General features: G+C 37.5%; 1 protein-coding gene across 2 annotated transcripts in view; it reads right to left on the bottom strand.

The window, feature by feature from the left end:
• The window catches only part of LOC149231700 (uncharacterized), a 192,150-nt gene extending 178,974 nt beyond the window's left edge, over positions 1-13,176 (bottom strand). For both annotated transcript variants that reach the window (XM_089379260.1, XM_089379261.1), the window contains exon 1: positions 12,776-13,176. In XM_089379260.1, the coding sequence (XP_089235386.1) occupies positions 12,776-12,982 (207 nt within the window). In that variant the 5' untranslated portion in view covers positions 12,983-13,176. The remainder of the gene's footprint in view (positions 1-12,775) is intronic.
• Between the last annotated feature and the right edge of the window lie 3,769 nt (positions 13,177-16,945).

Genomic DNA, 16,945 nt, shown 5'->3' with positions numbered 1-16,945 from the left:
GATATGGTTATAAGTATGCTGTTGAACTGTTGATGTCTATGCTGCAACTAGGGTTTAAGCAGGGTTTGTTCTACAGAAGAAAGATGTTGAGCAGTGATTGAGCAGAAGCAGACCTGGTTGAGCAGAGATTTGATGCAGCTAGGGGATTGGTATTTGATTAGAGCAAAAGCTTGTATTGCAGGATCTGACAGTAAGAATATGATGAGCTAGGGTGATTGAGTTGAATGGTCTAATGAGCAGGTTGTTTAAACTTTATGCTCTTTCATGCGTACAGATTTACTGTTGTGGCTTGATAACTGGATATCATTCGTATTGAAGCAGATTTGATCATTGAGTAGAAGTTGTGTTGCAGTTCGTATTTTTGTGAAACGTGGCCCGCTGGCTGATCAGGGTGGCAGAGTGGTGCAAGGCAGGAGAGTGGAGTCTCCTTTGGGTTGGAGCCTAAAAACACTTCACGGCGGTAGGGTGGTGCTAGGGCAGGTTGGAGCCTGTGCAGGGCGTTGGAGCGTCCTTTCAGTGGAAGTTGATAAAGCCAGGGTGTTGGAACATCCTCCAATTGGAGCTAGTAAAATCAGGGCATTGGAGCGTCCTTCAAGTTGGAGCCTATAAACCAAGGGGTTGAAACCTCCTTTAGTTGAAGCTGAAAATAAGACAAATATTAAGAAGTGTTCGGTGGTTTTTCTTCCGGAAGGGTTTCCACCTAAAAAAAATTGGTTTATGTCATACATTATTGAATGGTGTTGTCTACTGATGTGATGTTGATTTATGTTTGAACTAATGTTGATGTTAATTTGAATGCTCTGAAGATTAAAATTAACTAATTGAAGAGAAATATTGATTCACCCCCCTCTCAGTATTTCCAACATAGCCTACCCATCAATTAGCACTGCTTCCTAGCTAACTCGCACAGCCTCCTGACAAACTCGCACTGTCTTTGTAAAACTCATACGGCCTCTGGAAACTCGTTCTGGCAACTCACACTGCCTCCAACAACTCGCACTAACAAAACTAGCAATTTGCACTACCTCTAGAAAATAACTCGGCCTTCTCTACAGATAATAAATTAGTTAGCAAAACTCCCTCTAAAACTCAGAGGCTGAAAGTTTTTTCAGATAAAGAATAAACCCTATAAAACTTTCCTCAATCACTATTGCTAAATCCCTCCTAGTGTCTTATTAAAAACTCACCCAACTCAAATGATCTCTAATGTTACACATCGATTCCCTTTAAAATCTCTCATTCACAAATGAATGGCCACGATTAGAAGTTAACTTGATCTAATCAATGGCTAAGATCAACTTATAAACTTTCTACAAGCTTGTAGAGGCAAATCGATCTTATCCCGACTATTATCAATTAATTATTCACTTTTTCCTAATTTTTGACCTAGGAAATATTTAAAATTCACTAATAGACTTAATTAAGACATTTTCCCTAGGTGAAACTTAGGGATTACATGGGCTTGGATATGATTAATTCATTTGCGTTCCTACTCCCAATGACACCTCTCAAGGCTAAAACACCTATCTCAGCTACATTATTTAACACTCCCTCTTAGTGAGGAAGGTGTTCTCCATAACACCCAGCTTATCCCTGAAGAAAACAAACTTTCCTTTATTCAAGGCCTTCATCAAAATGCCTACCACCTGTTGATCCATAGGCACATAATGTAGTCAAACGGATCCATGTTTTACGCAGTCCCTGATGAAATGATATCATATGTCGATATGTTTCGACCGATCATGGAATACTGGATTCTCAAATAGCTTAACGCAACTCTGGTTATCACAAAGAATGATGGGCGACTCTATCTTCTGACCAAATAGTGCCACTAGCAGCTTTCAAAGCCATATGGCCTCACATGTTGCCATTCTCGTTGCCATGTACTCTGCTTTTGCAAAGCTTAATGCAACAGATTTATGCTTCCTGCTATACCAAGTAGCAACCCCTAATCCTATGTTGAAGCAACACCCTAAAGTGCTTTTCCAATTCAATGCATTACCTGCCCAATCTACATTAGTATAGTCCATCAACCTAACACCATCGCCTTGAGTATATTTCAATCCATACTCAATTGTACCTCGTAGATATCGCAGCACATGCTTTGTTGTTGTCCAATGCACTCTCTTTGGTTCCACCATGAACTGATTAAGAGTTTTGACTACAAAGCAAATGTCCAACCTTGTGTTTAGCAAATACATGAGAGAGGCAATAAGTTGTCTATATAAGGTGGGGTCCACTACCTCCTGCTTTGATGCGTCAATCTTCCTCCAATATCATAGGTGTAGACATGGGTCTACAATCCAACATCCTAAATTTCTTCAAGATCTCCAAAGCATATCTACCTTGACCAAGGAAGATTTCCCCATTTAATGGCCACAGCTCGAGTCCTAGAAAATAGTGCATCAACCCCAAGTCCTTCATCTCAAACTTTGTTACTACGTCCCTCTTGCAATCTTCTATGAGCCCTAGTGACCCAGTCAAGAATACGTCATCCGCATACAAAACGAGAATGAGTGGTTCACCTCCAACCATAAGATAGTAGAGGTTTGAATTTGCCTCACTCTTCACAAAGCCCATCTCCTACAAGTAGTTGTCAATATGACCATACCATGCTCTGAGAGCTTGCTTGAATCCGTACAACGCTCTCTTCAACCTACATACATGGGTTTCCCTCCCATGCATCTCAAAACACTTCGGTTGTTCAACGTACACCTCCTCTTCTATGACTTCATTCAAGCAATGTCACATGGTTCGAGTTCTAGTTCGGGTTCAACAATGATTAGGTTCGAATTGAGTTCGAATTTTTTGATGAGGTTCACCTATAGGTTCGTCTATATACATTTTCTATATATATAATGAATTATAAGATAAAATAGTAAGAAATCAACATCAATAAACATCAAAAATGCTATCACGGACATGGAAACTACAAGAATACATTACAAGCTTGAGTTGTGACATGAGGTTTTGAGTTTGGATCAATGGACTTGGTCAATGGCTATGAGGTTCAATAAGGTTCCTCGAACCTCAAAAAAAATGAATGTTCGCCAAAATTTGAACCTCAAGGTTAAAGTTCGATGAACCTTGTGACATAGCATACAAGAATGTCATATTTACATCTATCTAATAAATTTGCCATCCCATTTGTGCCGCAAGTGAGATCACGGCCCTAATGGAAGTATACCTAGCCACAAGAGCAAATGTCTCCTCATAATCTATTCCCTCTTTCTAAGAGAAACCCTTGGCCACGAACCTAGCTTTGAATTTTTCAATGTTACCATTTGTAGCATGCTTGATCTTGTAGATCCAACGGAAACCAACCACTACCCTATCCAACAGTCTAGGAACCACCTCCCAAACATTGTTTTGCATGATGGAGTTGTACTCCTCCACCATAGCATCCTGCCACACCTGGTGTTGTGCAGCCTCTTCATAGTTGGAAGGCTCACTGTCAATGAGTTGACTCATCAACGCCTTGTAACTTGAATATCTCTCTCGTGGTCTCCTATCCTTGGTACTCAATCTAGGTGCTCCTACAAACTCTTGTGTAAACCTCAATGTCAGAAGCACCTCGTGATTCCTTCTACCAACTGAAGTGGGTGGAGCTTCAAGCTCCTCATCATGCTCCTGCTCCACATGTTGTGAACTCTCCTCAACAGTTGTACCTGTGCATGTACGAACCACTGTACTAGTACTTGTGCCTTGAGCCTAAGATTGTCGTTCAACCGTTGGAGCTTTTGTTTGCCGACTCTGATCAACTGTTGGCAACTTGCAAGATCTCCTAAAGGCTTTCTCCTCCTGAAACTTAACATCTTGTCTCATGATGATCTTCCGAGTCTCTAGAATACATACCTTGTATTCCTTGGACGTTTCACTGTAACCAATGAAATACCCCTTCTCTGCAATTGAATCTAGCTTGGTGTGCTTCTCAACTGGAACGTGACAATAAGCGATACTGCCAAAAATCCTAAAATGACTGACTTCTGGCTTCTTCCCTGTAAATGCCTCCTCGGGTGTCATCTTTCCCAACACCTTATGTGGGACCCTATTCTAAATGTAAACTATTGTGCTACATGCTTTTGCCCAAAGATATCTAGGCATGTCCCAATCATATAGCATGGACCTAACTACTCCAACTATGGTTCTATTTTTGTGTTCTGCAACCAATGTAAACTATTGTGCTACATGCTTCTGCCCAAAGATATCTAGGTATGTCTCGATCATATAGCATGGCTCTCATTGCTCCAATTATGGTTTTGGTTTTACGTTCTGCAACCCCATTCTGTTGCAGGTTGTATGGAGTTGTCCATTCCCTCTTGATTCCCTCCTTGGCACAAAACTCCTTGAAGGCTTTCTCGATATACTCACCCCCATTATCTATTTGAAGTACCTTTATCTTCTTTCCTATCGAGTTCTCCACAAGAGCCTTAAACTCTTGGAAGCGATTAAAAACTTCATCTCGTCTTCAAGAAGTAAATCCAGGTCTTCCTAGAGAAATCATCAATGAAGGTCACAAAATATTCATAACCCCTGAGAGACTTTGTGGACAATGGACCACAAATATCAAAATGTATCAACTCTAAAACACCCTTGGCTCTATTGTCACTCCTTGGAAATGTTGCTTTTGAAAAATTTCCAAGTACACACCCTTTACATACATCATCATGTTCTATACTCACCTTTGGAATACTTGTCACAGTTTCTCTAAGCATATTAAGTGCTCCATGATGAATATGACCCATCCGCCTATGCCATAGCTCTCCCATATCTCTGCTACTACTACTACTAACCAGTGCCTTTGGAGTATCAAACTGCAACTTGTACAACTTGTTGCTTCTTACCCCAATCTCCTTTGCTAACTTCCAATCCTGGTGTTTTAGATACACCTTTTGTCCTCGAAAGTATACATCATACCCCTTATCCTAAAGAGCAGAAATTGAAATCAGATTCATTCCCATACTTAGCACATACAATGCATCTGTAACATGAATAATTTTGCCAGACTCCCTCTAAAATGTGATTGTCCCTCTCCCAACTAGAGTACACTTGGACTTGTTTCCCATTTGTATCTAGAAGCCTATCACCTCTACTTTGTAACTGGAGAAATACTCTCTAATTCTCGTCATGTGACATGACACCCCACTATTGATGTACCAGACTCCAATGGTGGTCGAGCTAGAGAGGCAAGCTATGAGAGCGAACTCATCCTCAAGTCTTGAAGACAATTCATCAATGTTTATTGAAGTTGTTGTCTGTTGCTTCTTCTTTTCACCCTTCCTCCTGTTTAGACATTGATTGACATAGTGCCCCTGTTGACCATAGCGAAAACACTTGATTTTACTCAAGTCTTACTTTTTCTTCTCTCCCTTGGAGTTAAGCCCTTTACTTGATCCTTTCTTAGGTTTTCCCTTTCCAACAAGAGAAACATTCTCGTCATCCTCGTCCTTTTGGCCTTACCTCCACTGACAAGGCTCAACCTAAGCTCTTCCCGAGTGAAATCGATCCAAAGATGATCCCAACCAAGCAAGTATTTTCGTCCATTAATCACTTGGACAAAGACATCCCACTACTTTGAGAACCCTCGAACAATAAACCCCAATAAATATAAAGAGTTCTGAAATTTGACTTATGTGAAATCCTTGGTTTCTACTTCAAAACCCTCGTGCTCAGATAAAAAAACACCACAGCGTTGTAAATATCTTTGATACCATGTGAAATTTCTGCTACACAGAAGGTATTATTAACCCAGTTTACTATTACTATTACTTATACACAGCAAATTCAAATCTTTAGCTTAAAGTAATGAATAAAATCATAAATAGCACCATTCACCAAACAAAAATTGTAGCGGAATACACGAGAAACCAATCACACAAATAACATAAATATTTTTGGACAAACCCCAATGTGGGGAAAACCATTTTGAAGATTTTATTATTATCTTTAGCAAATCTACTAACTAGAAATTACATAAACTGCTTTGGCAAAACTCCAACAAATTTATCTTCGCCTTCGTTGATCAAATCGAACTAGGAAAACCCCACGACTTCCCCTTTTGCAAATCGCACTGCCTCTTCAGCAACTCGCACAATCTCTTTAGCAATTCGCACTACTTCCTCGCTAATTTGCATAGCCTCCCGACAAACTCGCACTGCCTCTAGAAAACTCGTACAGCTTCTGGAAACTCGTTCTGGCAACTCGCACTGGAAAATCTGTAAATTCACATTGCCTCGAGGAAATTCGCACTGCCTACAAAATATAACTCATCCTTCTATGCAGATAATAAACTAACCAGCAAAACTCCCTCCAAAACTCAGAAGCTGAAAGTCTTCTCAGATGAAGAATAAAGCCAGCAAAACTTTCCTCAATCATTGTTGCTGAAATCCTACAGGTGTCTTACTGAAAACTCACCCAACTCGAATGCTCCCCAATGTTGCCCATTGATTCCCTTTATATTCTCTCATTCACAAATGAATGGCCACAATTAGAAGTTAACTTGATCTAATCGATGGATAAGATCAACTTGGAAACTTTCGACTAGCTTCTAGAGGTAAATCAATCTTATCCCAACTAATATCAATTAATTATCCACTTTTCCTAAGTTTTGACTTAGGAAATATTTAAAAATCAATAATTGACTTAATTAAGACATTTTCCCTAGGTTAAACTTAGGAAAATTACATGGGCTTGGAGATAATAAATTCCTCTGTGTTCTTAGCCTCAATGACAGCTCTCAAGGCTAGAACATTTGTCCAAGCTACAATATTTAACAAACAAAACACTTCTCAACAGATAAGTATAACCTATTGAAATAGAAGTTGTTGAAGAATGTAACTAGTTTCGGTCTTCATAATTGTCATTTGACTCATGTCATGATGTAATTCTTATGTATCTATCAAAAGAAGAAAGAAAAATGATGTAAAGATCAAAAGAAAATGATTTATGTAAAGCATGGGTTTCATGCTCAAGTCATTTTGTCATTAGGTCAAGCATCCATTGAATGCTCCTAGGGTTTGTCATGAGTCAAGAGTCATTGTCACTTTGTAAAAGACCCTTGCGGACACTTGTATCAAGAAAAAGAAATATTATTTTGTATTTGGAAGTGTCTAGAGGGCTCCCAAGAACAAGTCAGCCAGCCAGCTAAAGTTGGCCTAGAGTGGGCTTAAAGAGCCACTTGGAAGGCTATATAAGGAAGGACTTCGACCTCCATTGAGACACACATAAGCACACTTCATTTGGATAAGGTCTACAACTAGAGAAGGATGCGAAAGAGGCTAGATGGGCCTAGCGAAGAAGCAATTATGCCCTAGAAGGTATTAAAGATCTGAAATTTGTTCATCTTTGCTTCCATGAGTGAAGTCCTTAGGTTCTTCTAGGGTTTCCTCAGGTCCGAATTACAAGAGGAGATAACAAACTTTGTTTGTAAGACTGAAAGGCTAGAAGAGCCTCTTCTTGGAGAGATTTTGCTTTGCTATGTTTGAAGACCTTGTGTGGAAAGGCAAGTTGGTTGACTTGGTCCTGGTGGGAGCCCTGGTCTAGGGTTTGGTCTTGGAAGTCTCCTTTGAAACTGATTTTATAAGAAGAGAACTTCTTTTAGGTTTTCCCCTTGGAGGGGTTTTGCCCTGGCTTGAAGCCTTAATCTTTTGTTCATCTGATCTTTATTGTTTTTTTTGGCATTTATTTGATGATGAGAACATAAGCATAAACAAAAGAAGGATAATATAATGTCACAAATAACGTCAAAGTAAGGAAAAGATGAATTACTATGTTGCCCTAATCAATTTTCCAACAGAGTTACAAAAGTATGGCTCTATTGAAGAAAGAAGGCGACAACTACTATTGTACAACTGTACAATGTTGTTGTTGTACAGATTCCCTCTTGTTGTTTACTAAAACGGATCTACACTTTTCCCCCTCAAATGCACTCTTCTTCCCTTGGTCTCTACCTCTCTCAAGTGTTCCCATGTGTGTTTCAACTTCTCCATCTTGTCCTATTTATGTTTTGACAAAGCTAAATTATCTCCTCAACCCTAGATATTAATTTTCTATATCTTAGCAACTAATCTCCTTAATTCTAACAACTAACTTATCTCAACAATGAGGTGTATGACTAAGATTAGAACAAATCTATCTCACTAATATTCTAGAATATACAGAATATTCAATTTAGATTTCTAAGACTAGAAGAATATAGGAAATTTGACTTTCACTTTTATTCATTTAAGTGCAATTATAATATGGTATCATTTCCCACTTTTACTAAGTGGTAACTAGAAGTTGTCTTGAACTACTTCTTGCACATTTACACCTAACCTCTACAAGAAGCTCCTACTCAAGCTATATTTCTCAGCACTTCTATAGCTCTTGCTAGAGGCCATCTTCACCAACTTGTCCAAACGTATTGGTGTGAGGGACATGGTGTTCCAGGGGGGATAATATGTAATGTGTTCTCTATGATGCCCATGTTCGACGTTGAGGAGGGGAGGTGAATCTTGTGATGTGATGCCTTCTCTCTATGGCCCCTTGGTCAAATTAGGAAGGATGCATAGAAAATAGGATGTATTCTTCATTTATTACCATGACCAACAACATATTGAGTTGGTATTTATGCTCCCACTATACCCTTCGACCACTTTCAACCTCATATAGAATTGGGTATATGTAGACCCACTCTCATTTCCACAACTAACCTTATATCAAGTTAGCCATCTCCACACCCACTCTCATTTGCACAACTAACCTTATATCAAGTTAGTCATCTCCACACCCACTCCCATTTCCACAACTAACCTTATATCAAGTTGGGCATTTCTACATCCACTCTCATTATGGTCGCCATTGATCTTATACTGAGTTGGGTATTTATACACCCACTCTCATTTGCATTCGTCATTTTTTTTCCATCACCCTATCCAACTTAAGCAAGAGCGTTGAAAATGGTCTAAGCTTCACTTTCGGCCACAATCAAACTTATATTGCAATCCTCATATATTTATCGGTTTGGTTAAGTTGACCATCTATACATAGGCTCATTAACCCTCTTGGGAAAGCACCCTACCTCTTAAGTAGTGTATATATACCCAAAATTGATTTGTGATTTATCATCATGTGATTCATTTTCATACTCAATAAAGTGATTTGCCTAAGGTCTTCTATATTGTGCTCTATTGTACATGGGTTTAATTCTCTCTCCAACATACTTGTTCTTGAGATCACCCTCTCAAAAGTTGTGTTCCTCTTGCCTGATTTCTCTCCAATGTTGTGTTCCCCCAGTGCTAGTTTATGCTTCTCTATATTGCATAAATTTGAGCTTTGTGTTAGTTTTATTCTAGTCTTTCACTATCTCTTGTGAATCTCAACAATGAACAACAACCTCCCACCATAAAATTCATTTTAATGTTGACCTTATTTGAAATTAAATTTTTTATGATCCCATATTTAATTAGGAAGATGTTACAAAATCGTACAAACATAACCAAATAGATGGAAGGAAATTTAATGATGTATTTAAATATTGACAAACATAGAAAACATCTATGAGGGAGCATTCATTCATTATCCCATAAGGAACAATTCATGTGATTATGACTTTTTTACATTGTCCTAGCAGTTAAAATACACCTGCCAATGACCCCTAAACCTTATATAAAATTAAAATAAACATTACATAGATATTTGTCTAGCACCCCTCCTGAATGTCTATTTTGTTATCTATGATTCATACAGGTTCCTAAAATTTGCAAACTTTTCTTTGTTGAGTGCCTTTGTAGAATATTTGCAATTTGGTCATGTCTCCTTGAAAAGCCCAACTCTATCTCTTTATTTTGCACCTGTTCCCTGTTGTGGTGGTGAGGTTACATCTCAGTGGTTTGTTTTTTAAAAGAATCTGAATACTAGTTTTTTTGTCAATTTTATGGCGCTTTGATTGTCACATAGCAAAGTTATTGGTTGCTTTTGTTTTAACTTCAAATCAGTTGATATTTGAAAAGAGAACTATTTCAAAAGCTGCTCCAACAATTGTTTTATATTCTGCTTTACCTGATGAAAGAAAAATAGAAAATATATTTTACTTCACCAAAAGCTTACACCACTTCCAAGGTTAAAAGCATTAAATCTGCATATGTAAATCCACTTAAAGTGATTTTTTTATTCTTTTAATATGCAACTCCAAAATGCAAAGTGCATTGATATACCTCAACAGATTTTTGTTTGTATTCCAATGTACCATCATGGGACAGTTAAAACACCTTAACAACATAGGAACTGCAAAGTTTATCTGGTCTACATGTTGTAAGACAAATGAAACTCCGTACAAGATGACAATGCATAGTGTCATTTACAGATTCCAACTTAAAATCTTTCGATTCAACAGACCAACACTTCCATTGTTGTCTTTTTGTCTTTTGCTTTAATATATAAATTTATTTTCAAGCCACTAGATCCAAATTGTTAATTAATCTTTACTGAACAAACTTCAGAGACTTCCTTCAAAACATAAATATTAAAAAGCTTTCACAAACTTGCAAGCCAAATTTTCTTTACCTTGGACAACAAATCCTTGTGGCTTCACCATATATAACCCTTTTGCTCTAGATCTCCTTTGAAAACTTTCTATATCTATTTGGCAGACTTTCCACCAAAATTTGACAAACAACAACCATATGGCCATGAATTTAGTTGTAGGCATAACAGTGTCCTCATAATCCACACCCTGTTGTTGTGTGTATCCTTTTGCAACAAGCCTGAACTTGTACTCTATTAATTGATCCATCTGCTTTGAACTTTGTTTGGTACATCCACTTGCAACTATTCGCATTTTAATTGATGGTAGCTCAACCAATTCCCAAGTTTTGTTTTGCATTAAGCATCATATTCCACTTTCCAAACATGACTTTCATTAGCTTCTTCAAAGGAAACAGGATCATGTGTGTTTATAAATTCACTCAATAAAGCAAGATTTAACTGATATTCCGATCTTGATCCTGTTCTACTTTCTTCACATTGTAGCTCACATGGTCTTGCATATTGCACAATTTTATAATACCACTTTAGCCTTTTCTCTGCACTGCTACTCCGTTGTTCTTCAGACACAACTTCCACTTTCTCTTCTTCCTCTTTCTCTTCCTCTTCCTCTTCCTCTTCTTCTCTGTGTTTTCTTTGCTTCCTCCCAAAATTGATTACTGAAATGATATCATTTCAACATGCATCAGGCCATAGTGGACCTACTAATCTACTTGGCTACACTATTTTTTGTGCTGTGTAAATCGTTGTTTATTAATGATTTGGTAACTTTATTGCAAAAATGATAAATCATTTGATTCATGTTCACCTCCTTTGTCATTCTGCAACACCTTCATACTCCAACCATTCTCATATCTCCTTCATCTTGTGTGTAGTATGTACATACTATGCAATTTGATAATGATGAAGACTGATTCAGGACAATTCCACTCCTGCAAACCACCTAGCAGATCTATGAAATCCCCCACTACGTGTCTTTAATCTTTGTAACAATTTTTTTAAATAAGATAGGTCAAGTCTATAAGGGTGCAGTCCAATAACTTTGTATCTTCTCTTAGAAAAACTCACTTTTGCATACAGTGCCTATAGTCACTCTAGCTAGATCAGTTCTGTAATGCGTTTGAATCTCATACGAGAATAGATTAATTAGTTGGGTCTGCTTTGGTGGTCTAAGACAAATCCCTTATAGGCAGACCGTTTTTAAACCCTGAGGTAAAGGATGATGTACATGATAATTCGATTCCACCAAGTAAGGGAGTTAAATCATCTTAAGGGCTTGCAAAATCAAAAAAAGGGGATATAAACAAAATAATATCTATAATAGTGGTATGATCAAACAAAAACGTTAATATCCTTTTCAAATTAGCCAGTTTCCCTACCATGGGTATAATACCAGTTGAAGCACGATCTTTTGGTTCTATAATACTGCAGCTACATCATGCTCGCCTTTATGCCAATTTTTATTAATTGAATGTTAACCTTTTGTCATGTGACACTTTAGATTTTAAACATAAGCTAGGACAATTTTGGTAGTGTTTATGCCATTTACTGCCAGCAGCTTGTCCTAACGGTGGCTGCCGTACTAGCCCTTTTTCTAAAAATGCCAAATATGAAGAGTGCTTACATTTGATAGTAAGATGGCGCGATACACACACACAATTTGACCAACACAGCATGGACTCACTTGTAAGGTCAACAGAGTATTAAGTCTTTCAACAGGGTTCCATTCGTGGCTTGCCCCATTTTAATGGCATGAGCTCCAAAGGGATAGGGCTAGGTGGAAGTCCCGCGGCACCTTAGCTAAAGGAAGTCGTTGTTATGTGATTCGACCCCTCAGGGCAGGTTTCTAAATCACTTCTTAAATTAAGAAGAGGAAGATGAGCTCCAAAGGGATAAGGCTGGGTGAAAGTCCCGCGGCACCTTAGCTGAAGGAAGTCGTTGTTATGTGATTCGGCCCCTCAGGGCAGGTTTCTACATCACTTCTTAAATGAAGAAGTGGAAGAAGAAGCGTCTGGTTTGAAATCAAAATCCTGCTATTAGTATTTACAAATTATTTTCAATAGTACAATTAAAGCCTTAAAATGGGCTTGGGGCAGGCTTAAAAAAAGAAGGACAAAAAATAGGATCAAAGCGTTTTCAACCTTACCCTTCCTGCTATTGTCACGAACTGTTAGTTTTTTACAATATCTAGTTATTCAAATAGACGGAGTAAGTTCAAATACAGGATATGTAAGAGGGTATATTCGCATACCTTTTCTATGGCTCTTGAACGGGCCAAGCCCACGCGTTGCCCTTGGCTTTTCTGTTTTTTGCCCAAGAGGTCGAATTTTTTCCGCGTCCACATGGTCTCGAACAGGTTCTGGCCTGAACCAGTAGCCTTTGCCTTCAATGCCACAGCTTCCGGGGCGAGGGTTCGAATCTTCTTCTTCTTCTTCGATCCATTTTTCTTCTTCGCCATTGTGAGGAGGAACTCTAGTTCTCAAGCTCCGCGAACGAAGGAGGAATATTTGAAATTGCTGTGTGAGAGTTGGGAAGACGCTGGTAGAATGGAATCTTTTGTTTATGCCCAACTGAATACGATTTCACAATCAGCAAAGCAGCTTGTGTGAGAGTTGGGAAGACGCTGGGAGAATGAAATTTTTGTTTACGCCCAACTGAAAACGATTTCACAGTGAGCGGCTTGCACACAAACCCTTTTGTTAGAATATCACTGTAATGGATTTTGTTTCACATAAACAAATTATGATTTCATTGCACATAAACTCTTCTCCCCTCGTAAACGCTCAGTTCTTCCCCTCGTGTATAATATTTTTAGATATTTAATTGTCAACCAGAAGTCGATTTGCTGTATAAGCCCTTACGTTTGTCTTTCAAACCGTATGGCCTGAAATTAAACTATATACCGTCGACAGAGTTTGACATGATTTTATATATTGCCCAAAATAGACAATGTGATTTATGATTTTATATATTGCCAAAAATAGACAATGTGATTTATGTAGAGCGTTGTGTTTGAAGGAGGAAAAAAAAATTGTATTTGTATTTGAAAATTTTGAGAGTCCAAAATAGACAATGTGATGTGATTTATGTAGAGGGTTGTGTTTGAAGGAGAAAAAATAAATTGTATTTATATTTGAAAATTTTGAGAGTTAGTTTAGTTGGACGAGTTTATGTTGTTGAAGCATCTTTGTTATTAAGAGATTATAGTTTTAATTCTCTCAATTTTTTTTTGTTTGTTAAGGTATATGAGTCTTGAGATGACTAGCACGCCTAACCTATTGCTTGAATAGCCGCAACCCAAGGGCACCAAAATCACCCAGGGATCACAGTCGACCTAGGTCACACCAACCCTTAGCATGGCTCGATTTTTGCCCACAAAGTTTTGAACCAATGACTTTTATACCACGAAGTGCCTTAACAAAACGCCTTGTCACCGTCTATTCTACGCCCCATGGGCCAAAGACAATTACATTTTAAATAATATAAGATTATATATATATATATATATATAGATATATATATATATATATATATATATATATATATATATATATATATATATATATATATATATATATATATATATTTATTTATTTATTTATTTATTTATTTAAAGGACTATCGATTTTTTTCATGGGAAGAGAGAGAGAGAGAGAGAGAGATTGGATTTGCTCACGGGACGTAGAGGTCATTGATTCAAAACCTCGTGGGCAAAAATCCAGCCATGTTAAGGGCTAGTGTGGCCCAAGCGGGGTGCGATCTCTGGGTGATTTTGACGGCATAGATGCCCCTAGGTCATGGCTACTCAAGCCACGGGTTAGGCGTGTCAGTCATCTTGGGACTCACATAACCTAGAAAACAAACAAAATTAGCATAGATTCATCTTAAACTCTAATCTATCAAGCATAGATATAAATCAAATTTGTTAATTTATAATTGTTTTAATACAAAGGAAACAATACATAACATGAGATTAGATGATTAAAAAATATACAAATTAAGATATTTGATCTCTCTTGGTGCTTGATAAATCGAAGTTTAAGATGGATCTAGGTTGGTTTAGTACCAACCTACAACAAGGTTGTTGTCTCTATTTTCTCAATTAGTTTGATAGTGGTAAATGGAGGAACATTATATTCTTTAATGTGCAAAGAAATTATATTGTTTTTTAGATACATCTTGAGTAGGCCTAATGGTTAAGAGCATGTGTTTCCTCTTAAGAGGTCACAGGTTCAAAACCAGAAGGGGGTAGAGTATGTATGCCTTCATAAACTTAGCAGTCAAATTGTTGCGCGGAGGTGGGTCCCTTGTCCCACAAACAAGGGGTTTCATACACCAATTTAGTGTCTGGCTTGGTCGTGACCTTAAAATTGGACATATATATATATATGAATGCAAAATAAAGTTATCTATTTATTTGGCATTGTTGCACTGAGTCGTGAGATCAAAGTTTATCCACATGCCATTTCTATAATGAAGTTGCAATTTTATGGTGTAAGTCATCAAAGTGAGACCTTTAATTCAAAGCATTTTCATAAATAAAAAAAGGAGGTTGCTATCTTGAATGATGGCATTTGGTGTGGTAATTATGCTAATGCACTTTGTCTACATTATCTTACAAGAAGGTAGCTATGGTGATCAATGTGAATGTTTCATGTATACAGTGTAGGAGTTGAACTCTTTTGATAACAACGGGTTAGAACCCTATCCTCCACATCGTGTATTCAAGTCCAAAGAGGATTACATTTAGCTAAAACTAAACAAGACAATGACCATGAACCTTGTGAAGCTCTATACAATGAAGGAGAGGGGGTGAAAGATGGAGGTTTTCTCAAGTTTGTTTCAGGCTTAATGGTCGAGGAGCTTATAAGCTTTAAGGCAAAAAAGGCAGCTATGGTGATCAATGTGAATGTTTCATGTATACAGTGTAGGAGTTGAACCCTTTTGATAGCAACGTGTTAGAACCATATCCTCCACATCGTGTATTCAAGTCCCAAGAGGATGACATTTAGCTAAAACTAAACAAGACAATGAACATGAATCTCATGAAGCTCTATACAATGAAGGAGAGGGGGTGAAAGATGGAGGTTTTCTCAAGTTTTTTTCAGGATTAATGGTCGAGGAGCTTATAAGCTCTAAGGCCAAATGCCTTTACGCCAATGCTAAATGTGGGCAAGAAATTCTTGTTTTGAAGGAGATAGGCTTTTTAGATGTCATGAGGTTCAATCTAATGAGTGCACCCCTAGCCCCCCCTCCCCCAACCCACCACCACCATCTCATATTTGGGGGCGACATACATAGACAACCTTTTGAAGATAATACTTTCAATTTTGACTTCTCTAATGGTTTTATCCTTCTAGAAAGTTTGGCTCTAATATTAAATGGATGTTAAAACCAACCAACATGGTTGTAATTCATTTTGAATCCTTTAGTGATATGTTTAATTCATTCATTATTTTTTTCAAACATTAGAATATCATTTATATTTTTTTGCCAATAGTTAGAATACCTTTTATTTTATAAAGAAGGACAAAGATAGGATATCATGAGATTGTATTAAAGAAAAGTGAAAAGAAGAACACAAATATGCACAAAGGGGCCAATTGTTCTATGTGCCCATGGAAAAGGGCAACAATTGACTAGGTTGAGGTACTCAATGGAGAGGAACCCTTGAAACCCTAAATTACTCTAAAAAGGAATGTTAAAAACACTAAATGTTTTACATCCATTGTTAACATTTGGAACTGTAGAAAATAAGTGTGTGAATGTTGGGGCCTAGTTGTATGGGTCTCAAGCAAACAAATCCAATGTAGCATGAGCAATCAAAATGCAACTAAGACAATAGTTATAATGTTAAACATGTGTTATACCTTTTGCTATTAGAGTTAGTCTCTTCCTAGAGCAAAGGGTCTCCAAAAGGTTTTATCCTTGACATAAATATTTTGGGTCTATTTTTTGTATGTTTCATGTTTTATGGGGCAATAGTTTTTTGGCCTATTGAAAATTAATTATAGTTAAGGAATTACTAAATAAGATTTGGGATGTCATGGAGTACTTAAATATTGTATTGTGAATAATGAAGTTAGATAGAGAGAGATGTGGCTCTCAGTTAGGCTCTAAGTTTGGCTCTGAATCCCTAGTAAACAAGTTGTTCCTTTGAAAGAAGTTGTATCATCATAAGATGGACGATGACAACTCCATGGTGAAGAATCTAAATTCCTTTAATGTTCTAGTAAGTCAACTTGTTCATGTCAATCGGGTTTATCTTGGTTAGTTGGGAGGAATGATTGTTATCCTTCGCCCCTAGGTTCAATTCTTGTAAGCGACATGATGAGCTTTGTTGAAATGGCTTCGAGCCTTATTGTTGAGTCTGAGCAATCCCTTGAGAACCGAAACATGTATATTCCTCATATAGAATATA

Source organism: Pinus tabuliformis, chromosome J (genome assembly GCF_031772625.1).
Source record: "Pinus tabuliformis cultivar Carrire ecotype Pingquan chromosome J, CPIR1, whole genome shotgun sequence".
Lineage (NCBI taxonomy): Eukaryota > Viridiplantae > Streptophyta > Pinopsida > Pinales > Pinaceae > Pinus > Pinus tabuliformis.
Note: the sequence above shows the minus strand (reverse complement) of the source record. Positions and strands in the feature narration are given on the sequence as shown.